The following is a 26,717-nucleotide window of genomic DNA, read 5'->3' as shown; positions in this document are numbered from 1 at the left end:
ATGGCCAAGGATGTCCAGCACCCCTTCCTGTGCTCATTGGCCATTCAGATACTCACTGTTTAAAGCTGGAACCCCATTAAACAGTGCTTCTCAAAAGCGTGGTCCACTCCCCTTACACACAGGCACACACCAGCAGCAGCTCCGTCCCCCAAGATCTTATCAGAAATGCAAGTCCCAGGCCCTACCCAGCTCACCCGAACCAGAAATTCTGGGAGTGGGCCCCGCAATCTGTGTTGAAGAAGCTCTTTAAGGGACTCTGAACCAGGGTGAAGTCTGGGAATCGGTGCTAGAGAATAATGTTTCTTATAGGTGCCCACAGTATCTCACCAAGTGATACTTCACCAAAGAAACGTCTTGGTGACATAAGTCTGGGAAACACTGGGCTAACCCAGAATCCTTTGTTCGGGACATCTCAGATCCCTGACTGTGTCTAAGGGGACTGTGACTCTCCACAAAGGAGATCCATGTGCAGCTCTTCCCAAAATGACCTAAGGATTGCACCCCTTTCCTACAGAGCATCTTGCAGGACTAGTGTTCCATGGAAGTTACTTTGGGAAACATTAAAGTATTCTGCAGCAGAAAATGAAAGGGTATGTGACTATTTCTTTTATCAAATCAAGTCCGTTGTGAACAATATCCTTTATTTATTTATTTTAGTCCTTACCCAAGGACATGATTTTTATTGATTTGAGAGAGAGAGAGAGAGAGAGAGAGAAGAAAAAACAACATTGATATGAGAGAGAAAATATCAATCGGTTGCCTATCATACACACATACCCAGGGATCGAACCTACAACCTAGGTATGTGCCCTGACCTAGAATTGAACCTACACCCTTTTGGTATATGGGTCGATGTTTCAATCAACTCAGCCACCCAGCCAGGGCAGTGAACAATATCCTTTAAACTAGGTCTTTACAATGTCTTTTGTTCAGTTGTCTATTGCTGCCCAGCGAAGCTTAGTGGCTTGAGACAGCAATAAGCATTTGCTATCTCACACAGTGGCCAGGGATCTGAGAGTGGCTTAGCTGCACGGTTCTTGCTCAGAATCTTGCTGTCAAGATGTCAGCGGGGACTTACTATCTGAAAACTTGACTATTCGGGATTTCCGAGACATCTCGCTCGCCGGCTTTGGCAGGAGCGCCCTGTACCTCACCAGGTGACGTTCCCCAGGGTTCATTGCGTGTCCTCATGACATGGCAGCTGGCTCCCCCCAGAGCAAGTGATCCAAGAGAGCAAGGCGGAAGTGGCCAAGTCTTTCCTGACCGTGGCTCAAAAGGCACACACGTGCACCGGCCTGGACACATGTACAGAGCGCTGCACAAGGACATGAAGACCAGGGGGTGAGGATCACTCCACTAGTACGGGGCTGGCCTGCAGCCTGACCCGGCAGTCCGGCTCTTGAGTGGCCTCTCTTACCCAGTGCGCTCTCTGACGTTCCTTTAAGGACAGATAACTCAAAAAGACCAGCCTTCGCGGGCCAGAACTCAGCATGTGTTCCTCTGCGTGGTGTCAGCCTGTCCACACGCGTCTGCAGCTGCTGCCAAGCACTGCAGCTCGCCCAGAGCGCAGGACTGGAGCTGCTCATTAGCTAATTAGGCTCTTCTCAGCTAATCCGGGAGATGAGCATCTATGTGCGTCTGTGTGTGCTCTCAACAGTCCTGCCGCTGCTACCAGAAGTCCTGTCCCTTTCTCTGTTTCTCTCATTGTCCACCTACCCTATGGGGAGACTCACAACTCCTAGCACCTCTAGCTCCTAAAACCCTGCTCCTTAGAAGTTCCCTCCAAAGGTGCAGCTTTAACTGCTATTATTATGGCAGTAGAGCATGGCGGAGAAAGCCCCAGCTCCTTTCCAAACGGAAAGCATGAAATTTTGCCTGAAACCATGGTCAATCTTGGGACGTGTAAGACCTTAAAAACATTCTTGAAATATCTGCCTGCCTTCCTAAATTCTTCCTCTTTTCACATCTGTTACACAACCATTGGCTTGTTCACCAAACATTGCTGGATGATCCTGAGTGCCAGGCACAACATGAATAAAGTCAGACAATGCAGCATCTGCCTTCAAGGATGGCGACTATGGCCATGAAGCGAGAAGAAATCAGGTGCAGGTGCAGGAAGCTCCCGAGGATGAGGCACTTAATCAATGGCCTCTATCTCTGTTGTATTGTATTCGAGGTGAAGGGAGTAAGAAGTATAAATTGGCAGTTATAAAAATAATCGCCAGGATGTACAGTACAGCATAGGGAACATAGCCAATAATATTGTATTAACTATGTCTGGTGTCAGATGGGCCCTAGACCAGTGGTCGGCAAACTGCAGCTCGGCAAACTGCGGCTCTATGGCCCCTTGAGTGTGGCTCTTCTACAAAATACTGACTTCTGCGCATGGGCCACAAAGTTTCAATCGCACTGTATGTGTGCGCCCGCACGTGTTATTTTGTGGTATTTTGTGGAAGAGCCACACTCAAGGGGCCAAAGAGCCGCATGTGGCTCGCGAGGCGCAGTTTGCTGACCATGGCCCTAGGCTAACCCAGGTGATCACATTGTAAGTTATAAAAGGTCTAACCACTGTGCTTATACCTGAAACTACTACAATACTGTATGTCAACGGTAACTGAAAAAAAATTTTTTTTGAAGATCCAACTCAACAAAGTATATAGGAAGCGTGGTTGCGCTGATGTGGGTTTTGTGAAGACAGATCCTCCTCCCTCGTTATCCACAGGCTCGGCTTGTGCTCTGTCCCCCCACCACACTTCAGGATGTCGCACCCAAATAGTAGGTGTCCACTGACTATCTGCTGATGGTCATGATCGGGAGGATAGAGACCAAACAGGGACTAACTGGGAAACAGTTTTATTTGTTGTAAGAATGAGGACCTGAAATCAGACATCCTGGTTTCCAGTTTTACCTTTGTCCTAGTTTAACGTCAGGTCTCAGATCACACAACACAGCTTCACTGTACACCGCTTCTTACCTGCAGCCACCGAGAGCCAAGTCAAGACTCTGGGTCTATCCTCTGTGGTGAAAAGAAGTATTAACAGGAGTTTTATCCTGTAAGTAATGTAATGGTTTTATAGCTAATATTCAGAGGTTAAGCCTTCAGAGGAAGGATTTCTATTAACCAGGGGGAAAGCTTATCCGTTTTCTCAGGTTGCTTTTCCTCTGCTCCAGGGACGTGCTGGTGGGATGGAGACACTGTAGGATGCGTGGGATTGAAGGGCTCACGTGCAGCGTTGGGAATGTTAAAAGGAACGTTAGGGAAAGGAGAAGGAGCCTGGGACTGCTCTATTCTTCCTCCCATGAAGGTGACCCCTGGAGGAAGACTGCCTCAACCTGGCATTTCTCCACTGGACCTTAAGAACATCCTTGAAGTATTTTGTGGCCTTCTTATATTCTTCCCACTTTCATATCTGCCATTTATCAACGCCTTCATTAGCTTGCTCAGTCCTTCATCTTTTTGCAACAATATTTGCTACCAAGGGCCAAGCACACAGGAGGTCAAATAAGAATAAGATGTAACCCCTGTCCTCAGGGCCCCCAGCAAGCAACCCATCCAGTGAAGGAGATACTAGGCAACGGTGGCTGTGAAGCTGGGAGTGAGCCTGGTCAGGAAGGAAGGAAAGGTGGAGGGAAATGAATTAGCCAAAGGGATGGCAAAGCTAAAAAGCATGTTTGAAAGGAAGGAGGCATGAAATAGCACAGAATTCAAAGAACAGTTGGAGAGCAGGCTACATGTGGTCAAGCAGGAAGGATCTTGGATGGCTCCTGCACTCTGCCACAGACAACAGCCAAGGACAGGAGGGCTTTAAGCAAGGTGTTTTGTAATCATGTTGCATTTTGAACATCCTTGGTTACCATCTTCTGCAAGATCTTCTCTCAAAATTCAACAGAAGCCTTTTCAGATTAACATGATATATCGCTGAGCACATTTCACTTTGTAGATTCTCAGGATTTTGCAATTCACTTTGCTTTCTATTGGGTTTCATCCTCCCCTTTCCCCAATTGAATGTCCTTTCTCACAGTCTCCATGGCAACCCCTTACCCATCTTCAAGACCCAGCTTAAACAAACATAATTTCCCCTGTGATATTTTCTCCCCCAAACACAGTCACCCTCTCCTTCCTCCATGCTCCCAGGATACAGACTATAGAACGTCACTGGGAGCATTCCAATCACTTCTTACAAGTCTCTGTCTCCCATTAGATTAGAGGTCCCATGAAGGCAGACTTGCATTCTAATTTACATATATGTGTCTGCTCATGTACTCAGCAGGAACTTATCCAACGCCCGCTCTGTACCACGCATTGTCCTGGATGCTGGTTTTCAACACAGCAGCACTGAATGAAGGAACTTTTCTCATGCAGTCCATGTAAATGTGTCTGCAATGTATATGTACATGTTTATGTATATGAAAATTAGTGTAAGTTCCATGGAAATCAATATCTTTTTTAGTACTCTGAACATAAAAATTACCAGCTACTGATGTTTAAAAACTCATTAAGTTATTTGTAATCATACCACGTGACAAAGCAGAAGAAGTTAAAATGTTTTCAAGGACCAGAAACCCAATACCTAAACATCTGAAATGTGGAGCTGGCATAGAGGGAACCAAGTGGGTGACGTCCAGAAACCCACAGTTATTGTTATTACATAAGAAAACCTCCAACGACTTCTACGGGACCTTCTGCAGACCAAGTGTGTCTTTTTATTCATTCATCACAGACTAATGAGTGCTTGGTACCAGCCAGCCCTGTTGTTGGTTCTGAGAATAATAAAAGCTGCCGTGTGTGTGTGTGTGTGTGTGTGTGTGTTTTAATATGTTTTTATTGATTTTAGAGAGAGGGGAGGAGAGAGGGAGACAGAAATATAGAAATATCCATGAAAGAGAAACATGGATTGGCTGCCTCCTGCATGCCTCCTACTGGGGATCGAGCTCGCAACCCGGGCATGTGCCCTGACTGTATCGAACCCACAAGCTCTTGGTGCATGGGATGTCACTCAACCAACTGAGCTATACTGGCCGGGCTTTTTGTGGTTTGAATACCTTTCAATGGTGATGTTAACTGTTTCACATATATTAATTCAACAATCCTCAAACTAACTCTTGAAATGGGTTGCAAATTATTTTAGTAAATTTCTTAACTTCTCTGTGCCTCCGTTTCTTCATCTACAAAATGGCAATAACAATAAATATCACTGGGCTGTTGAGGAATTAGAGGAGTTCACACACATAAAGTGTGAACTTAGAGAAGAATGCCTGACACATACCATACTTTCAAATATTAGCTAAGTATCACCACTACCATCACTGCCACCACCATCATCATCTCATTCTGAACATGAGAAAACTTGAGGCTCAGTGAGTTTAGAAGCTGCCCCAACCCCTCCCTCAGACAGGCAGATATGCTGTGGCCTCTTCTCCTTCAAACGCCTAGAAACCACTTTACAAATACAAATACAATAGCCACGCCGGGAAGCGAGAAGGAAACAAACCATAGGTAGACTAGAGGTTGTGATGAATGCCTGCAGGACAGAAGGTGCATGCAATCTGATTTTTACACAGAAACCCCAGCTCCCAGCCCCAGTGGAGGAGGCGACCGCCATGAATGTAGACTGGCCCCATGAGTGCTCTCACCTGCAGGTGATGGACCTGGGATCCAGAAGGATCCAGGGGTGACCAACGGGTGACAGCTTGGATAACAGAAAGATCAAGCAAGCCTTTTCCTCTCTCCTCCGTATCTCCTGCCCCTTACATCCTTGGACCAGGCAGCAATAAAGGACCATCTGCCTAGACGATGGAGCCATGGGCCTGGATGTTGGGTGAAAATGTGGGCAGTGCCCTTTGTGCCATTCTATGCCTGAGAGGGACAGGCAGCTGGCTGTCAGAATGACCCATCCAGCAGCTGCTCTCACTCCTCCTACGCTCTCACTAGATTGTTAAACTCAGAGTCTACTGTCCCTTCAAGCTGTTTGCACGGGCAGATATGACAGATGACGTTGCAATCAAGAATCGCCAAACCCTAGAGGGAATTCAATACCACAGAGAGGAAATAAACTCAACAAAGAACTTACACTCAAGGAAAATGAATACATGTAATTACTAGCTTAGGGGAGAGTATGGGAATATTGCAAACATTTAGAAAAATTAGCTACAGATAGTGCAAATGAAAATTTCAATAACTGAAAATTTTAAAAATGACTGAGTAGACTGAATGGCGAAATAAACGGCCGAATTAGAGAGCTAGGAAATGAAACTGAGCAAAGTTCCCAGAAGTCAACACAGAGCAATAAAGACCTTTAAAAAGCAAAGTTAAAAGACACGAAGATTATATAGAAAAGTCCCAACATCATGGGTAATGAATGGTAGAAATAAAGAATACATAAAATGAGGAGAAAGCAGTATTGTTTTAAAAAGAGGAAGCAATTTGAAGGGAAGGAAAACAATTCAAAAGTACTCCCCAGAATAAAAGATATGAATCTTTGGATTGAAAAGATCTCCCAAATTGGCATGAAAATTTTAAAAAATAAATAAAAATTATTAGTGAAATATTACAACACCAGAAGTAAGGGAAAATGCTAATTACCTATAAAGACATATTCAGGTTAACATTAGAATTGTCATCAAACACAAAGAATAAGAGACAATAATAGTAGGATGGGTTAAAATTTTAAAAATAATAGTGTGTATGTGTGTGTGTATTGAAATGATATTGAACTTTCTTATAAAGAAGGAATTGTGGCTGTATTTCGTTTAAAACCAGCTGGAAATCTCTTTAATAGTTATCCTTAAATATTTAAGATATTTATGCTGATATGACATAAAGAGGTATAACTTTTACATCTTCTTGAATGATTTTTTTATCAGAATAAAACAGTCATCATTGTTCCCCTTTAATGCTTTCACATTAATGTTTTTTAAAAACTGTTGTATTCACTTTCTTTTGGTTAGCAGTTGTCTGGCATCTTTTACTACCCTTTCTATTTTCTCTTTTCCATTATCATTTTTATTTAGCTAAATCTTTTAAACATAAAAATTAAAGGTTAAATAAAATCACAGCTCTCTATCTTTTAAGAAGTAAGCTTAATCTATTTCCATGTGTTCTGATTGCTAATAAGTTAGGACTTAATTCTACATTCACATTATCCATTTGTCCTACTAATTGTTTCTTTTCTCTCCTTTCTTGCTTGTTGATAGACTTTCTGACTTTGCTATCTTTTTTCTTTATTGGTTCAATTTGCCTACACCTTATATTTCAACTTGTGGAATACCAAACCTTATTGGCTGTGATTAAAAATTGTATGTCCATCATAGCACCATAGATTTCCATTGCATAGGAGTCTTAATTTAGTAAAAAATTTTGTTTACACAATAACACCATATTGTGCCAAAATGATATGCATATTATCACTCCAAAAATAAGTTTATTGCTAATGTTAAACTTTTAAACTGAAATTTCAATAGCATCCACAATACTTCCAAGTTCAACCTTCTATAGAATAAACTTCCCAAACCGTTGAGTTTATAAATTAAATTAAAATATTGAGCTATTCATGAAATTTATTCTTTACTTCCTTTATAAAGGGTATCCACCATAACACTATAACAAACACCCATTGTAAAGGTGAAGCTTTAAAAAATATTCCCTTTAATATGAGAAACAAAATATAAAAGCCTCCATTAATGCAATTTTTCAACATTTTCCTAAAAGACCTAGCTAGTGCAGTAAGAAGTATATATAATGGATGAATTGTAAATAAAGAAATATAATAACATTTCTCTGCAGTTGACATAATCTTCTACCTAGATAACTTAAGACATTAGGAAGGTTCTCAACCTTCCTAATGCCGCGACCCTTTAATACAGTTCCTCATGTTGTGGTGACCCCCAATTTCATTGTTACAAATTGAACATAATTAAAGCATAGTGATTCATCACAAAAACAATATGTAATTATATGTGTGTTTTCCGATGGTCTTAGGCGACCCCTGTGAAAGGGTCGTTTGACTCCCAAAGGGGTCACAACCCACAGGTTGAGAACCGCTGACTTAAGAGAATCTATAAATAAATGATTTTAATTAATGAAAGGATTGACATAATTGCTGGATAAAATATCAACAAAACAAAGTAATATCCCTATACACTAGCACCTGCCATAGGGACCTGCTCACTCTGCAGACACCGGGGAGGAGGGACAGCAGGAGGTTGGTTCCAGGGTGTGTCTGGCCCATTTCGCCCACTCCCACCCTGCCGGCCACCTTCTAATTAATTTCCATTCAATGTGCATGAAACCATGCACCGGGTCACTAGTTTCTTATATATAATTTTATTGCTCTTATGAATGAATTAATTTTACATAGAAATAACCCTAGTAAAAGATATGCATGACCTAAATGGAGAAATCTCCCAAAACTCTTCTAAGACCTAAAATGTAACCCAAATTAAAGAAGAGATATTGGTAAACTCAACATTGTAAAATGTTAATTCTTTCCAAATTAGTCAATAAATATACCACACTTCCAAACTAAAATTTTGCAAGTTAATTCTAAATTCATATGAAACTATAATCCCCAAGATTAGCCAATTTTAAAGACAAATGGAGAGATGGTTAACACTATCAGTTATCAAAAAAATTATAAAAATACAGTCATTAATTGGATAAATAAATTATAATCAGTGGGAAAGAGCAGAGAGCCTAAGAACAAACTATACATATAGGGGAACTTAGCATATGAAAAGAAGTGACATTACATGTCAACAGCAAAAGATGTACCATTCACTAAGTGCAGTTATGAACCTATGGGAAAATAAAGGTATTATTCATGCCTCAAATACACAAAAATTCAAGAAGGATTAGGACCAAAACATGACAAACATAATTTTAAAACTGTACTAGAAAATACAGGGAAATATCTTTATAACTTTCAGGAAAAAACTGCCTATCACCATCAGTTTTGCATTTTACTCATCCACTGCCTCTGTCTCAACTCCCTATAACAATGTGTGGAGTCTGATGGCCTAAAAGACAATGAACTCTGTTCAGGTAACACAACTATTTCTTCTTAGTTGGCCTCCAAAACTTGGGGCATATTGAGGAGCTTTTCCCTTACAAAGTGACCAATTTTCCCTACAAAATGACTCACAGTGAGAAGGTTTGTACAAGTTAGGTATCAACTCCATGTCACATGCACACAAGTATTTAATAAGTTTTCAAAGACTGGAAAGAGCTATAAAATGACTAGTAACCAGGTGTGCTCCGTCTCTGGTGAAGGAGATAGACAAGGACATTAAATTAGTGTAGTATTGGGGAGTATCTAGGTTAATACCCTAGGTCAGTGATCGGCAAACTGCAGCTCGGCAAACTGTGGCTCGTGAGCCACATGCGGCTCTTTGGCCCCTTGAGTGTGGCTCTTCCACAAAATACCGACTTCTGCACATGGACCATGAAGTTTCAATCGCACTGTACGTGCGCGCCTGCACGTGGTATTTTGTGGAAGAGCCACACTCAAAGGGCCAAAGAGCCGCATGTGGCTCACGAGCCGCAGTTTGCCAACCACGGCCCTAGGTTAAGATTAAAATGTCCCCTGACTAGGAAGGTTTAAAATACTCTAATGCAAAGGAATGTAAATATTTTGAGAATCAAGTTAGCCATCCATCTTGGGGAAGGCCAAGAGCTACTTTAAAGGGGATAAATTCCAATTCATTGATTAGTCGGACCAAAAACAGAACCACGGATCCAGAAGGACTGAAATGCAGACAACCCGAGAGAACCTTGCTTTCCTGGGAGAAGTTTCAACCCTCTCACCCTTGAGAGAATCTGGAGAGAGAGGCCACGTGCCACCTGCTCTGCCCCTCCACCGAGTCGGGGAGAAGCTTCTGACCTTTTGTAGGAGGTGCTGGGCCCTCTCTCTCTCTCTCTCTCTCTCTCTCTCTCTCTCTCTCTCTCACACACACACACACACACACACACACACACACGCACGCACACGCACGCATATCCTGTTGCCCCACCATATGGGCTATGAATCATTCACAAAGCTGCTGAATCAATTATTCATCCAAACCAAAGACCAAACACTTCGCTAATTGTCCGGGGAGGAGGGATGCAGGGGGAAAAGCAATTGATTGAAGGAAAAGGGATCCGTGCCAACCTGACAATTGGCAGTATTAATACTTCATTTATTTTAAACAAAACACAACAACAAGGAAGCACAAAGAGAAAGGAAATCGCCTCCTCTAAGTTATTTGGATAATTAATATGGGCTATGGGCTGCCTCTGATGCCCAACAAATGTGGGATGGATGAGGAGGTGAAAAGCAGGGGTGTGTGCGTGCGTGCTCCTGGGGCCGGAGGAGAGGCAGGGGAGGGATGGGAACCAGGGGCCCAGCTTAAGCGTGGTATTCCACTCCCACGCCTCCTCTGCCCAGGTGTTCCCCGGTCCTGAGCCCATGTAGCAGGAATAACAATGTAGATCATGACTCGGTCTACAGTGTGTATGTGGGTACTGAGTTCCCAGGGCAGCAGAGACTGGCAAGGTTGAGGGTGGAGAAGGGGTGCTGTGAGTGGAGTGCCTTGATTATGGCTGTGGGGGGAGGGCAGCGTGTTTCTCCTCTCCTGTCCCCCACATCCCACATTAGTTAGCCAAGTAACTCAGAGGAGGCTATTTTCTTTCTCTCTGTGCTTCAGGATCAGGAGTAAAATAAGGGCTGACTTGCTGTCCTTGTGGCAAATTCATTTTCAAGTGTCCGTCCAGGCCCAGGACTTGCATTCCAGGACTGATGACCTGGGGGAGTTTAGCCCCAGGAAAGTCGTAGGATTGGGTTAAGACGAGACCAAACCGGTCCGGGCTGGGGTTGGGGATGCTACTGGGGTGGGGAAAAGAATAGGGAGATGCCCTCCAAGCAGTTTACAGGGAGGCAGGGGAAGCCAGGCTTGAATCCAGTTCATAGAAACAAGCTCTGGTCTCTCCAAAGGCAGGCAGCAGCTTTTAAATCCTTTGAATGAAATCACTGACACAGAGAGAAAGCTGCTAAGGGAACACAAATGCCATGCTGTTTGCATTGGAGAGTTCCCCTTGCGATAACGTCTGGTACGAAGGAGACGGATGAAAGCATAGGTGCAGCTGAACTGGGATGCAGCCTCGGGCAGGAACATATAAATGACCCCTTGGCAGGCACACACAGGGACAGAACATACTATGAGCCTGTGCCCCTCTTCCTCAAGAATTGGAACATTTTTTATTCTTATTCGTATTTCTTATTCTCTCTCTTCTCTCCCACCTCCCCTGTGCAGCCCAGCAGCTCCCAGGAGCACCCTGAAACTTTCATGGCGCCTTCTCTGCAGCCCCAGGGCCTAAATGCAGCCAACTTCCTCGCTGTCCCCATGATTCCTTCTCCTGGGAGTAGAAGGCACGGGGAAGGTAGACAGGGAAAGGTGCCAGCAGTGGGAAGGTACCAGACACTCACATATGCCATTCCACTCGGCCTCCTGAACCCTCTGGAAGGCTCCTACTGCTGTCTAGGAAGGTAGGCGACTAACCTACATCACGCCACCAGTAAGGACCAGGCCTTGATCAATTCTGGTCTAGGTGGGCTTGCTTCTACCACACACAACTTCTCAGTGGAAGTGACCGCGTCTGACTGTCAGTTATAAAATATGCATGAAAAACCCACTATAAATTCAGCATCAAGTTTAGTGCTTCGTATGTATGCATGTTTACAAGCCTACAAGGGAGTGGGGAGGGTGTGGAAAATAAAACAGAGGAAAAGTACTGTCTTGACAGAATTTAGTAATTTGGTTGGCTATTATAAGAATTTTATTTATAAGATTCTAATCAATACAGAAAAAAAGGAGGAAAAGAAAAATAAAGTAAGTTCTAATGAATAGCAAACATTATAGAAGTGAAAGAAATGAAAGCAAAGATCCATTTATTACAATAAATATTAACATGTTGTGCTCTCTCAAAAGAACAACATTCAGATGTGTAACTGAAAAGCAACACACACATACAAAACAGAAGTATCGTGAAATTTTGATTATATAAATATGAAGGGATGGGAAGTAAACAGAAACTAGAGAGGAAATAAAATGGACTGATTTCTTGAAATAGGTAAATTTAAAACCAGAACTGGAGATAGAAAGTTTTAAAAAGGTACCAAGGGAAAAAGAAGGCCACACACATGAGCCTGGCCCTGTGAGTGTCCATAGCCAATTACCGTGTGACTTACTGGGTACAGACCTGCTTTATGATTCTTAGGAGATTGTGATCATTACGTGAATATAGTTATTCAGCTATAATTTGAAACCTATATTCTGAGTAAAGCAAGAGCTATGAATACAGATCAAATATGAAGTGATTCCGGGACCCAGAAGCCCATCCAAGATTCAGTATATTCTAGAAACTAATATGACTCACAGCAAGTAACAACAGCTAAAAAATACAGGAACAGGAACTTCATCCCGGTTATACCAAAAATCTCTGTGGAGCTTAGAGTAACTCAAAGAATATATTTGCTCATTCTTTACATTTTATTTTGCAATTACAGTTGACATGCAATATTTTGTCAGTGTAAGGTATGCAACAGAGTGCTCAGTAATGAAGCATATATGTGACTCCTCAACCTTCTCTGTGCAAGCTAAGGCTAAGACAGACATCTGTAAACCGAAAGGCTGGCTTTCCCTCAGAAACTGGCTCCTGATCTTCTGTGTGGAGTTGGCCAGATGTGAACCAGCAGTGATACCCAGGCCAGCGTGGCTATTTTGTAAACAGCAATCACCAAATCAAGGTCTCTATTCAAACTAAAAAAGCTTGAGAAAAAGGTATCTTTTCTGTTGGGACAAGATAGGGTATATATATACACACAGGGTCAAGGAAAGAAGTTGCAAGCAACCCCTGGAAGAGAATTAGCCATCCAGGAAGCCATTGCTGGTCCATGAAGACAAAGATGGCAAAGGCTGACCCTGGCATACCTGACCTTGGTCAGAGATCCGGTGTCACTGGCCCAGTTCACATCCTTCCCTTCCAGCCACTCCTAGAGACCAGAGCATCCAACTCTGAACTAGACTATGTCTGACCCATTGTGTCCAGCTGCCTTGAGTCCTATATACTACACTCTCCTCCAATCAGACCATTCCCTTCAAGAGTGTGTGCACCACATCTAACTTCTCCTTTCCACCACACCTATCCAGACCAAGTGGCAGAGATTGGTGAGCTAACTAAAATCAGGCTTAGCCACTGGCAGTGGCCTTCCAACCGGGGATGAGTACCAGGCTTACACTGGCACTCAAGCCCCTAAACCCCTCACTGGGTCTCAGGCCCTCATCTATAACAATGGGCCAGCCTGGACCAGCAGTTCTTATCTCTCCAAGTGTGAGGCTCCCTTTTTAATGTCAAAATCCAGGACCCATTCAACCCCCTAAAGGAGTTATTTCATTAATGCAGTCGCATACAACTTGGTTAAATAGATGTTATTACCCACCACTCACCCCTACCCTGCTTTTTATGACAGGAGGACATTGAGGCATACAGAGGCTAGGTCACTTGCCTTGAACCACAGAGCTGGTAGACAGCAGAGCAGAAATATCAATGTGGGTCTGCTTGTCTACAAAGTTGAAATTATCAATTTAGTCAGTATGCTTGACTAAATGGAAAAAAAAAGCCACTATTTATTCTATAATGCTTTTAAGCGTATTTATATTTTTATAAAACAAAATGGCACCCACACACTTTAGAAAAATGATACTGTGGCACACATTTCTGGGAAACATTATTCAGGAAACAGCCAATGCTGGGCGTGGCCACGGGTCTGCACACCCACTGCTCAGGGGGCTCCAGAGGCCCACGGCCCACACACTGCACACCACTGGAATATGCTGAGGTGACCCTGTAGGTACATTCCTGCTTTCATGTTCTGCCTGTGGTCTTAAAATCTGAATGCCTGGGTGACGTCTTCGTGCTTAGCTTCAGTTTGCTTTCAGATCAGTCTGTCAGATTGCCAATAGGTAGAACCCTCCCCGAACAGACTTGTTTGCTGGAGGGGAGGGGCTGGATGTCAATGTCACTCTAATAGACAAAAGCCTAAGGCCGGGGTGGGGAATGTCCTTAAGGCCCATAAAACCATTTGGTCTGGCCCTGTCAAGGCATTTGGGTTGAGTTAATGAAATATCTGAGCAAATACAGCAGGTTAATTATTAAGTTGGTAATTCTGTATGGCCTGCGACTGATGTTGTAATTACCCAAATGGCCCGTGGCAGAACAAAGGTTCCCCACCCCTGCTCTATGTCCCTCTTTTCAAATGAAGAGTGGGTGGAGGGTGAATTTCAGAGCACTTGGAGCGCTCCTTGGGAGGGGACCCGAAATCACAAAATGCTATAGCCAGGGTGATTATTAGCCAGGGTTCAGTTAGCATCCAGGCTCATCACCATGATGTGCCATGGGCTTCGAGAGCAGAGAGAGAGACACAGCCCATAAACAAGTATGTGGGTGGGCTTGATCTTCTATCAGAAAAATAATAACCATAGAGCAGTGTTCTCAGCAAAGCATTTTTTAAATAATTCTGTGCTGAACATTAAAAAAAAAAAAAGCCCACGCACTCATCAGTTCTTACCCATTGTGTGACTCAGTAGAAGCTGCTCAGGGTGTGAACCCGGAAGGCAGGACCCTGTCTTGGCTCGGGGCAGCGTTAGCAGATCTTCAGCATATAATAGGCGAGATTATATGGTCTACAGACTGGGGTCTGGCACAGCTCCAATTGGTTAAACAAAATTATAGTTGAGGGCCAATATTGGAAGGAGAAGGCAAGAGAGAAAAGATGGAAGCCTCGAGGACATTAACCCTATGTACCTAATTCTGAGCAGACTCAGAATCGTTCAGGGAAACTGTTCTAGCTTCTTTCAGTACACAGGACCCCATCCCCATTCATTTCTGCAAATCTGTCCACTTCCCTGTTTCAATGGCCTCCCAGGGACCATCCTGGGTAGTGGCAATGAGGCCCCAGTGATGTGGCCCCTCTTCCCTCTCCAAACTCCCCCAGTCACTACCTTCCGTGTGTTCCCCAGGCCTGCGGTGCCCTCTCTCATCGCCACCCTTCACATGGGCCCTGCCCTCTGCCTCAACTCCCCTCACCCTGTCCCCTTCCCTCTTCTGTTTCTGATTTTGTTTTTTAACCAGATGCTCTTCCATCTCTAGGTCTCAATATCCATATCTTGATCCTCCTCCCTCAGATTAGGTTAAGGCCCAATTTAAAATCCTCGAACACTTCTCCTTCGTGGTCCATTATACACCAGTAAATTTAAGTTTCATTTAACATCTGTCTTCTGTGCTGGACAGCAAGCGCCAAGACCACAGAAGCGCGACCGCTTTGCAGGGCTGTATCCCTCGTCCTCAGCACAAAGTGTGGCGCACAGGGGGTGCTCAGCTGTCATTGGCTGCCTCTATCCTCCCTTCTGCCTGTCCTCTCCTGACTCCCCCTATGTCTTCCCCACCCCATATTCAAAGTTTCGCATATGGGTGCTAGGCAGGCTTGGCCCTGAGTGGGCGGGGCTGTGAGCTACATCACTCTAGTCAGCCCCACAACCAGAGTTTTGATTAAGACTCAATAGCAAAGGCACCCCAAACCAGTTCCGACCCAGTTCAGGCCCCCCTTGCCCATTCATTTGGTCCTGCACTAAGGAAGGACTCCCCAAGGACCAGCCTGGCCCCGGATGGATGGGGGGGGGGGGGAGATGCGTGGGACCCCCGCAGTGACCTCGATCACAATTCTTAATTGCAAATGCCATCTGAAGTGGGAAGCAGCCACGCCTGTCACTCTGCCTCCCAGTCACTGTCCCAGAGTTTGAGGCCAGGAAGAAAAGCCATGACCTTGAGTCCCTCTCCTAACCATTCTGTTATCAAGGCCCAGGGACCTGACAGAAGAGTGGCAGCTGAGACGGAAGGAAATGACAAGGGTGAGGACATCAGAGCTCAGAGTCTCCTGTGAACTCTCCTCAGAGCGATGGCCAGAGAGCTCTGTGCAGGGCCTCTGACGCCTTTTCCTGAGGGAAAAGGGACATTCTCTCCAGCCTTTCTCTGTAACATGCCCACCCCTCCTAACCCGTGTGAAGTGGGGTCAGAAGACAAAGAAAGGGGAGACCAAAGAAAAGGGGGGAGGGTACCCGGGAAATGTATTATTTTCACTGTTGATGAGGTTAACAACGAAGGTCTTCATTTCAACTTTCCCTCTTGGAATTTCTTTGCTGTTATTGATAACTGTAGAAGGATTTGACTAGCTTGGGTCAAATTTGATACACTACTAAAAAGAACTAAGACATGTCCTATGCTCAATTTGTCGTAAACTTCTGTCTTGACACAAAATGACAGCGAATGAAAATTTTTGAATTCACCGTAGTTCTGAGATTTGCACAAGGTTGCAATGCAACCTGTCTCGGAGGTTTGCAGGTTTTATGGAGATAAATGACTATTCGGAAGGAGATCTACAGAACCTTCCTTTCCATTTCTCTGCACCTTTTGTTGAAAGCACTCGGGTGCTTTATGTGTAGATTAACGTTTATCTTCATAACATCCCTGTCGTGGGGGAAGCTCTGACTGCTCCCGGGTTTCGTATTTTGCCTCCTTGTCTTTCAAAGCACTTTTGCTGAGGTGGCTGCACGGTGGATCCAGCATGGGCTTTAGAATCGCTGAGAACAGAATTAAAACGCCGATCCCTCCCCTTAGTAACTGCTTGGCCTCGAGCGTGTGGCTGAGCCTCTGAGCTCGGGTTTCCCCCGTGTGAAATGGAGACGCCTTGCTCTTTGTTTCTACACTGAAAACGATACACGGAAGTGCTGAGAGGGCATGTGAAGGCTTCCACCTACAGAGGGACATGCGGGATCCTGGAGAACTGGGAGCCGTCGCCAGCAGTGTCTGCATCGTCATCATGCTATTTTCTTATCACAGCACCTGGTGAGGCAGCTAGCGCAGGTGCTGCCTTCATGTCCTACGTGAGGCTGCGTAGGGGAAACCGAGGCTGAGATGGTGAGGGTGTCACAGAGAGGCAGTGTCACAGAGAGAATGTATGGTAGCCTCGGGCCCGGGACGCAGGGCCCCGAATCCATTTATTCCACCAGATGAAACTATTTCGTGTAAGCTGTGCATGTATATTGCAGCCACCTGACCAAAAACAACCTCATTTCTTAACGCCGCCAGCTAGGTGGCCTGAACTCCAGCAAGCAGCAAGCAGTGCCACAGGTCATGGGACATAGCTACAGCTGAGTCCTGGATTTGGAGTGACACAAACCAGGATCCCAGCCCCCGCCCACCACTCCAGACAAGTGGCTTAGCCACTGGGGCCTCAGGTTTCTCCTCTGTGAAAACGAATTAATACGAAAAAGGTAGACAAATTCATCCATCTCTCGGTCTAAAATTCAGTGATTAAGTCTTAGTAAGCCCAGCCTAAACCTTCCTCGACCTGCTCTTCTCCCTGCTCACGCCTGCCTGCTCCGCTCTGCACTGGCCACCTCTGCCACTTCCTGACTTCGGTGACCTGCGCATTCATTACACAGAACTGTGGTTCCCACTTCCGTGACCCCGTTACGCTGAACTGTGGGCTGTATTTACCACGCCGACAGTACACAAACCTCTCCCACGTGAGGAGCCCTATGTCACCCACACAACAGATATGCAAACACTCCTTTTCATAGTCACTGCTGCTTGTGAGTCCGTGGATGGGCGGGTCTGCTGTGTCCGGCTCAGCTTTGCAAGCAGGGCCCCGAATGTCCAGCCGGCTCCCTCTTCCCCACACTCAGCCCAGTGCTGAGCAGCCTTCAGAGGGGAGGTCCGTCCCAGGACCGTGGTCTGACTCAGCACCTGGCCGCAGTCTCTTCCCCTATGTGGCCCTGAAGGAAGGTAGAGGCAGAAACTAGTCCCAAACCAAACACCCGGGGAGTCTGAAGCTTCCTCCAGCCCTTCTGGCTTTCTTCTCCTTTGCTGACACCACGGCCCATTCAGGCCCCCACTTGGTTCTCTCTGGTGTGAGCTCCTGTCAATCAGTGAGGTGGCAAGATGCAGCCTCTCAGCAGAGAAACTATCCAACACCAGTATTTTATACCCAGAAACGAATAGGCACGCAAGGTATATCTGCTGAATGAATCAATGACAAATTTCAGTATAGAAGAGAGACAGAGCACATGCAAGAGAAAACTTGTCGATCATCCACGGAGCTATCCCAGCTCAGCTGCCTGTCACCTACCACCGGGGCCTCTCACAAGGACTCTCCCTGAAGGAGCACGTGTGTCACTTGCGCAGAGCTAACGGGAGACCTGGCAGCTCCACATTCTGCCTTTTGCCCACCTCTCCTCGGAATCAAAATCCCATATTCGAACTGGATCTTTTCCATCATTCACCCATCTGGAGGGCAAGGCAATGGAAAGAGGAATGTTCTGATGGAAAGAGAGGCTGGAGGCAGCAGCCTGCTCCCTGGGGAGGAGCGGGAAATGAAGGAGGAGCCTGTGAGGAGGTGGAGGTCCCTCAGGCGCGCAGCCACCAGCTCTGCGGGGAGAGAGGACTGGAGGTGCAGCCTGGCTTAAGGGCTGGCACAGCACCCCAACATCTGCACGAAGGTGTGGGACACCTCATCTCCTTCTACTGACACAGCTCCTCTGAGTAGCTCCAAGCCCCTTATGCCACCTCAGCCTCAGTTTCCCCATCTGCAACTGACAAGCTTTCATACCTCCTCCCTCCACTCCATCCTTGCCTTGCTTCCCACCTCCCCACTTCGCCCACTGAGAGCAAAGGAGACGAGTAGAAAACGGGTCTGCAGAATCTTGCCCGGCTCCCTGCACAGAGATGGGATATAAATACCAAGTACTAGCATACTATCACCGCGGAGATTTAAATTGGGCCGGGGGCCCCAGGGCTGCGATCGCGACACCTCCCCCACATTCTGAGCACCCCAGAGACTGTGCTCCGAGAGGAAAAGTGTGCTTTCCTCGATCGTTAGCTGCTCAGGAAACTCGTATATTAGGGCGGCCTCCTTACAGAAACCCTCCAAAAATACCTTCGGGTGTATATTTAGCTCCAGAGAGCGTCCTCCTACCCACAGGCTTCGGGCTGCACATCTCTGCACGTGCCACTGGCGACAAACCGGGCGGGCCATGGCAGCTCCCCGCAATTCTGCAGCATTTCCTCGGGCCTTTTCTCTTCCCTGTTCCCTTGTCTTCCCTCCCTGCCGGGTGATGCATCCTCTCCAAGGGCAGCTGAGGATATGGCCATGGCTTCCTTCTCCCTTCCATGCCCTGTCCTTGGAGTTGACTCCAGGTTAAAGAAGCCCATGCAGCACTAACCATTCTACACCTGCTCGAAGCCCGCAGCGGCGCCCCACTGCCCTCGGCCAAAGTACCAGCTCCCGGCACGGGCCACCCTGGCCACTGCTGACCTCTCCAGGCTCACCTCCCACCCTTTCACCAGCCAAGTCCCCAGAAGCATCCTGCTCGCTGGCTCTCGTCCTCAAGGATTTTCACGTCGCACTCTTTCTCCCAGAAAAGCTCCTCTCCTTCACTGTCTAGCTCAGTGCTACCTGCCCATCCTGACATCCCAGGGTAAATGCTGCTTCCTTCAGGACGTTTCCCCAAGCCCCCCAAAGGGAGGCTGCTGGCCGTGTGGGTTTTCATGTCGCAACGTTCTGGTGGGCGGCACTCAGCCCAGCCCACCCACACCCCGCACAGTGCCTGGCGCGTTGTGGGTACTCGGTCATGTCTCTTGAAGGACTTGAAGGAAGACAGTGGGAAGGTGATCACCGGGCCCTGGGGTGATGTCCTCGGTAGAGGAAGGAGGAGAAGCCCTGCTCAGACACACCTGCCCCGTCTCCGGCGATGTGGCCACGGACTCACAGCCAAGGGTCCAGCAAAGCTGGGAAAACTGGTGGCAGAGCATGTCCTGCGCTGATTTTGTTTTTTTTGGGTTTTTTTGGTGGAAAAATAAACAACATCACCCACATTCAGCTGCAGCTCTGTAATATCGCCAACACTTCAACATACAACTGAGAATAAAGGGTTCCTAGAGGGAAGGGCAGCACACTTCTCCCCATGTGGCCTGAACCTGCACAAGGAAGCAAGGGGACAACATGACATCCCTAGGGTAGCACAGGTGACATCACTGAGCTTGGGAGGCAACGGGGCTGAGGGAGGGCACCCCGAACTAAAGGCAAACAGGCCTGGGTTCAAATTCTGACTTTGCCATATCAACCATTTGACTCTGGGGAAGTTATTGAAAGTGTCTGTGTCTGAGCTTCCCCATCTATAAAATGGGCATGGGTGATACCCAGGCCTGATAACTCTTACCTGGCAGTATGATTTTTAGGATTAGATATAACACATATATATGTCCACAGAGATAGAAAAAGTGTTGTCTCCTGCATGTAGTTCCATGAATGGCAGCTGTCATGCTAGGCCAATGCCAGGTGATGTGATGGTGCTTTCTCCTTACCCTTCCCCACCCACAGCCACCTCTCAGAGGCTGGGTCTTCATATTTAGCCCCGACTCCCTCCCAACCCGTCACCCAGGGGTTAATCCCCCTGAGAAAAATCCCATAAATAGCCCAATTACTGGAAGCAAATACTCTTCCTGGGCTAGAGATTGAGCTTCCAGCTCTCATTCCCGAACAGAGTGATCAGAACGTGAGCAAATGGGGCCGAGTCGCAGGTTCGGGAGATGGGTGTAGACACTGCCTGGCTCAGCCAGACCAGGGCTGTGAATAGACAACCCGCAGCACCGCCCCAGGCTCCCCTCAGCACCCTCCTGCGTATCCCAGAGGTGATAGGAGAATCTGGGATGAAGCAACTAATAATCCCATTAGCATTTATTAAGTGGCTACTAGAACCCAGGCCCTGGGCTACAGAGATGAGCAGGGCTAAAAGGCGCAGTCCTCACCCTCACTCTCCTGACTTACCCCTGGCTCAGCAGTGACTTTGAGCTCCTCCCCTCCTCTATCACTAGCCCATCTATTCCAGGTACCGTGACTTATTATGAAGACTAGTATATAATAATGACTTAAAATTATTTCGAATTCTCCAAGTGGCCTCACACACGTTTAGAAATAGCATCTCCTGAACTGTTACCAATACAAGAAAACATCGCCACGTGATGTAAGCTCAGTTTGTAAAAAGACACGACAAATTCCACTGTTTTTAAGAAGAAATGAGAATCCATTAACTTTGGTGTGCCTGGGTCCCAGCAGTTGCTTGAGTACTCAACAATACAAGTTTTGTTAAATGGATGGATGGATGGATGGATGGATGGATGGATGGATGGATGGATAAATGAGTGAATGAACAAGACAATTCATGAAGAAACAAGCTGCAACTTCCAATCCAGTCTTTATGCATCAAGCCACGCAAGTTATGTCTGACCTCTCCAGGCTCACCTCCCACCCTTTCACCAGCCAAGTCCCCAGAAGCATCCTGCTCGCCGGCTCTCATCCTCAAGGATTTGCATGTCACACTCTTTCTCCCAGAAAAGCTCCTCTCCTTCACTGTCTAGCTCAGTGCTACCTGCCCATCCTGACATCCCAGGGTAAATGCTGCTTCCTTCAGGGCATTTCCCCAAGCCCCCCAAAGTGAGGCTGCTGGCCGTGTGGGTTTTCATGACGCGGCGTCCTGGTGGGCGGCACTCAGCCCAGCCGGGGAGCTGGTACTTGAGCCAAGGGCAGTGGGGCGCCGCTGCGGGCTTCGAGCAGGCGTAGAATGGTTAGTGCTGCATGGGCTTCTTTAACCTGGAGTCAACTCCAAGGACAGGGCATGGAAGGGAGAAGGAAGCCATGGCCATATCCTCAGCTGCCCTTGGAGAGGATGCATCACCCAGCAGGGAGGGAAGACAAGGGAATTGGGAAGAGAAAAGGCCCGAGGAAATGCCGCAGAATTGCGGGGAGCTGCCATGGCCCGCCCGGTTTATCGCCAGTGGCACGTGCAGAGACGTGCAGCCCGAAGCCTGTGGGTATTCATATTTACCTTCTTAACCACTGGCCAGAAAGCTGTATTCCCAGACCACAGAGAGATACCTGGGGCTCCGGTTCTCTTCAAGTCACCATGCGCCTCACCTTTGGGCCAGGGGCAACTGTCTGATTTCTCCCCTCCTAAGCCCACCCCACATGTTCCAAGGGGAGGAAGGAATGTGCATTCAAGGAGCTACAGACCACGAAGCCCATAAAACTGCGAGGTGACTGCCGGTGGGAAGATGAGTGTCGAAGAAGGAGCTTGGAGCCAGAGCCAGTACCCGCCTCCCAGTGGGTCACAGGTCCTCTCTGAACCTCAGTTTCTTCATCTATAAAATAACAAGATCTCATAGGGGGGATTATGAGGACTGGATGAATAATGTACATGAATTAACTTTCACACCTTGAACTCCCCACAGCTTCCAGGCCTGAGAAAACTAAAGGTTAAAAGTTCAGAGGTGCAGGCAGAATGTGGCAGCCCAGGTGCCTGGATAGGCAGGAACCGAGAAGGAACCTGCCCTGTGCTTGGCGTAGTCGAATGGGAGAATTCGGAAGAAAACATGGACTCAAACCCAGCCAGCCCAGCAGAGCCATGCGGTGCTCCTGCGTGCTCTGACAGTGCCCCATCTCTTAGTATCTTAGCAAAGGTCAGCGACAGAGGCTTTTCACTGAGCCAGCTGTGTGACACCTCAGCACCCCTGCCCTCCTTCCGCTCCAGTCACACACCGAGAGCTGAGAAGCCGTGCAGCCGGAGCCCGAGGCGCTGTGTCGCACTCCAGCACCTGTCACTCCTCTTGTGCACTGGAGGAAAATGGGAGGTGACGCCTGACGCTGAGGGGGGAAGTCAGAGCTGCCAGCAGGGACAGCTGTGCGGGTGGTGTCAGGCAGCCTGGAGGGGGGCTGCACGGGGCAGCGGTGAAAGCACCAGCCCTGGGTCACAAGGCACAATGGCAACCCCTGGACCTGCTGTCAAGAGGCAGGTGGTCTTGGGCTGCGCACTTCACCTCTCCGAGCACCAGGTGACTCGATTCCCCGGCCTGCTCTGCCACCTCCCCGGGCCGGTATCACAACGCACTTCACACATCTCAGACCCCAACAGCTGTACGATGCCCCATGATTTTATGTACCATGAAGGAGAAAGAGAAACGCCGTCAGTTAAACTCCAGCATGCCATCACTGTGCGACAGGCTGGTTTCAGAGACGTTGCAGCCTGAGAAATGTGCGCCTGAGAGGCACTGTGGTGGACAGCAGCACCGTGTACACTAAGACGGGATCCGATCACCCGGCCCGTGGGATAGAACCGCGGCCTCAGCGCCCATCTCTAGACGCCAAGCCCTTCCCCTGAAGCATGTTCACATGTGAGTTAAGAAGACAGACATCAGTAGGTGCAGGGAGAACGGGGCGAAGGGCCCCTGGCTCAGGTGGACAGCAGGGGCCTGTCAGCAACGTCTGAAGAGCCACTAAGAATGAGAGACGCGAGGTCTGGGTGGAGAGGGAACAGAGGGGACAAGTGACTTAGCCAAGGGCTCAGCACCTGCGCTTCAGACGTGCAGGTGAGGACACAGAGGACCTTCTTGGCCAGGCTAACGGAAGGACCCTGCTGACCCCCCAAATCTGCTCCTCCGGCCACACGGCAACCCTTATTCAAAGGCAGTGCTGGGCTCCCGCCTGTCAGCCCTCCACCTTGCCTCACACAGCCTAGTCCCAGACCCTGTGCAGAAAACAGGCTCGCCTTTAGAAGCACTTCAACCTGTCACAATGCCTCTTAAAGTGTGACATCCAAACCACGTACGTTGGAGCATCCGGAATAATTATCTGTAATACCAATCTAAGTGTCAAATAACTGCAAAAATGGAGAAATACGCTGTGTCTATCTACTTAACAAAATGCTGATCACTCAGTACAGATTTTAATGACAATAAGGAGTAACATATAAGATGCTCTTACTATATTGAGAACAGGCAGCAAAAGTGCAAGCATTGAAAAGGGAGCTTGCTTAGCATTCAAGCGCTGGGAGGAAATACCACAAAACAATCAGGAATTTTTTTCTTAAATGGTGAATTGTTTTTTTCCTTCGTTTGACTTTTCTGTATTTTCTTTAATGAACATGTAATAGTTTAAAATACAAGTAAACAGATGAGATGGGAAATTCCACATGGCATCTGACACGTGCTTCTTGGGGAGACCAATACGTATAATACGTACACGTCTCAGTGCTTTTCTTCTAGACAGAATCACTCTTCTTAGTAACTGAGATTCTCATCTATGCCTTTTACTTAGATAGCATATATTATTGGTTTTAGGGATATTTATCACCCAGCTATTATCAAAAATTAAAAAAAAATAAGTGTTGGTGAGGTTATGGAGAAAGGGGAACCCGTGTGCACTATGTGGATGGAAATGGAAATTCGTGCCGCCCCTGTGGAAAACAGTATGGAGGCTCCTCACTGAATAAACTACCATATGACCAGCAACTCCACTTCTGAGTACATATCTGAGGGCAATACAATCACTGTCTTGAAAAGACCCATCTGCACTCTCATATTCATTTCAGCATTATGCACAGTAACCAAGATGCTGGAATAGTCTAGGTGTCTGTGAACAGAAGAACGGATAAAGAATGTGGCGGGGGGGGGGGATGTGTGTACAGTACACACACCATGGAATATTATTCAGCCCTAAAAAAGAAGGAAGTCCTGCCATTGGTGACAACGTGGATAAACCCGGAGGACATTATACTAAGAAATAAGCCAGACACAGAAAGACAAAGTCCAATACGATCTCACTTGTATGTAAAGTTGAAAAAAAACAAAAACAATCAAACTTAGAGTACCCGGAAAAGAAGGGTGGTTTAGCAGGGGCTGGAGCGTGGGAAAAGGGGAGATACCGATTTAAGGGTGCAAACTTTCACCTATAGATGAGTACATTCTGGAGACCTAGTGTACAGCATGGTGACATAGTTAATAATCATGTATTTTATACTTGAGATTTGCCAAGAGAGCGATATCAAGTGTTCTCACCGCCCCCCCCCCCCACACACACACAAAAGGTAACGAGGTAAGGAGATGGATATGTTAATTAGTTGGATTGTGGTAATCACTTCACAATGCATTCGTATATCAAAACATCACATGGCACATCTTAACTATATACAATTTTTGTTTGTCAATCACATCCCCACAAAGCTGGAAGAACTAAATAATAAAACATCGCCCAGGAACGCTGCATTTTCTATGACCACGTACTTCTGAAACACTATGTATAAATTGTATCTTTATACACCAACGTATCGTAAATGCAGAATTTTCTTTTAGAAAAATAACCTTCAGAAAATCCTTTTGTTATAAGGCAACAGGTGTTTTCCCAACATAAATAATCATCTCTGTCTATGCATCTGTCCCTTGTATTGAGCTGGCTGCCTACAAGCATCCATTTGTAAATTCCAGTCCATTGCACCTTCAACCTGATCATTTTATCACAATTGGTGTGAAGGTTAAAAATAGGAGTATTATGTCTATTCCGGGGGGAAATGGATACATGCAAACATTTCCAAGGTCTTACCTCTCTCAGCTTTGCCCCCCACCCCCCACACCCCTGGCTATTCCCTGGAAGAAATTTCTACTCTGCTCCCCTCCCCTTTTGGTTTATCATAATGGGGGCTCATATTTCTCCCACTCCATCTTCTTCTTTCCCTCATAGGTGTGAACTACCGTCTGCTAGACCCTGGATAAGAGGACTTCTATGCCCCATCTCTAGCTGCCACACCCGCAGAAGACATGGCTCCCCCAAGGGTCGGGCTTGCCCCACCCCTGCAGGCACCAAGAACCACCTGCCACAAAGACCAACAGGAAACCACAGAAGCCAAATGAGGCACAGCCCTCATCCTCCAACCCAAGCCCATCACCTAAGCTGCCAATGGGGTTGGATCGGCCCCAGTGGCAGGCATGCTCTATTCATTTCCCACAGGAAAGATGATCTGTCAGATACTGAAATGAATGTGCCGCCCATGACTCTGGGTCAGCTGCCGTGTGGCAGTGCTGTATTAATTTCCAAAGGAATGATTTATCAAACATTAGTGAGACTCCATGTTATGCCTCCTCCTGTTGAAAAATCTGCAAATCATAAAAAACTGTCATCAGAACATGTGTCTCATTGATCAGTTCGGAAGATATGGTTGGGGTCTTCTCCAACCTCTGGAAGAAAACTACACCTGATGCATCTTTTGGCACATCTTTTGGGGGTGCCCCTCAGGCTGAGACCAGCCGGGACATGTGCTCAGCACTAGCCCAGCACAGGTGGGAAGTCAGAAGCAGCGGCAGCCCGACCCTGACTCCATAGTTCCACGGCTCCGCGGACTGCCACCTGCACCTGCACAGAGGACACGCACTCCCCTGCAGGTGGTCCTCTGTGGCCCAGCCCCATGGGAGAATGTTATCCTCAAACTTCTCCCTCAAACTTCCTGTCCCACCTCCTCCCCACCCCAGGGTTCGCTGCATCAGCCACTGCAGGACACCGCAGCCCCCAACACCAAGAAGAGACCAGAGGACTCACCCGCTGAGAACCACGATGAAGTCCATGACGTTCCAGCCGTTGCGGAGGTATGAGCCCTTGTGGAAGATGAACCCCAGGGCCACGATCTTGATCCCAGCTTCAAAGCAAAAGATCCCAATGAAATAGGGTTCCGTCTTCTCCTGTGGGATGAGGAGCAGAGGTGCCGGTCAGCGGAGGGCTGTGCTTCGAGAGGAGAGGGAGGCAGGC

The 26,717-nt window shown here is 47.0% G+C and overlaps 1 protein-coding gene across 1 annotated transcript in view; it reads right to left on the bottom strand.

Annotated features, from left to right (window-relative positions):
* CACNA1E (calcium voltage-gated channel subunit alpha1 E) overlaps positions 1–26,717 on the bottom strand; it is a 420,129-nt gene that overhangs the window by 210,640 nt on the left and 182,772 nt on the right. The window contains exon 5 of the mRNA XM_081111805.1: positions 26,511–26,650. Within this exon, the coding sequence (XP_080967931.1) occupies positions 26,511–26,650 (140 nt within the window). The remainder of the gene's footprint in view (positions 1–26,510; positions 26,651–26,717) is intronic.

Source organism: Myotis nattereri (genome assembly GCF_964212035.1).
Source record: "Myotis nattereri genome assembly, chromosome: 18".
Classification (NCBI taxonomy): Eukaryota; Metazoa; Chordata; class Mammalia; order Chiroptera; family Vespertilionidae; genus Myotis; species Myotis nattereri.
This window is presented reverse-complemented; position numbering and strand designations above follow the sequence as displayed.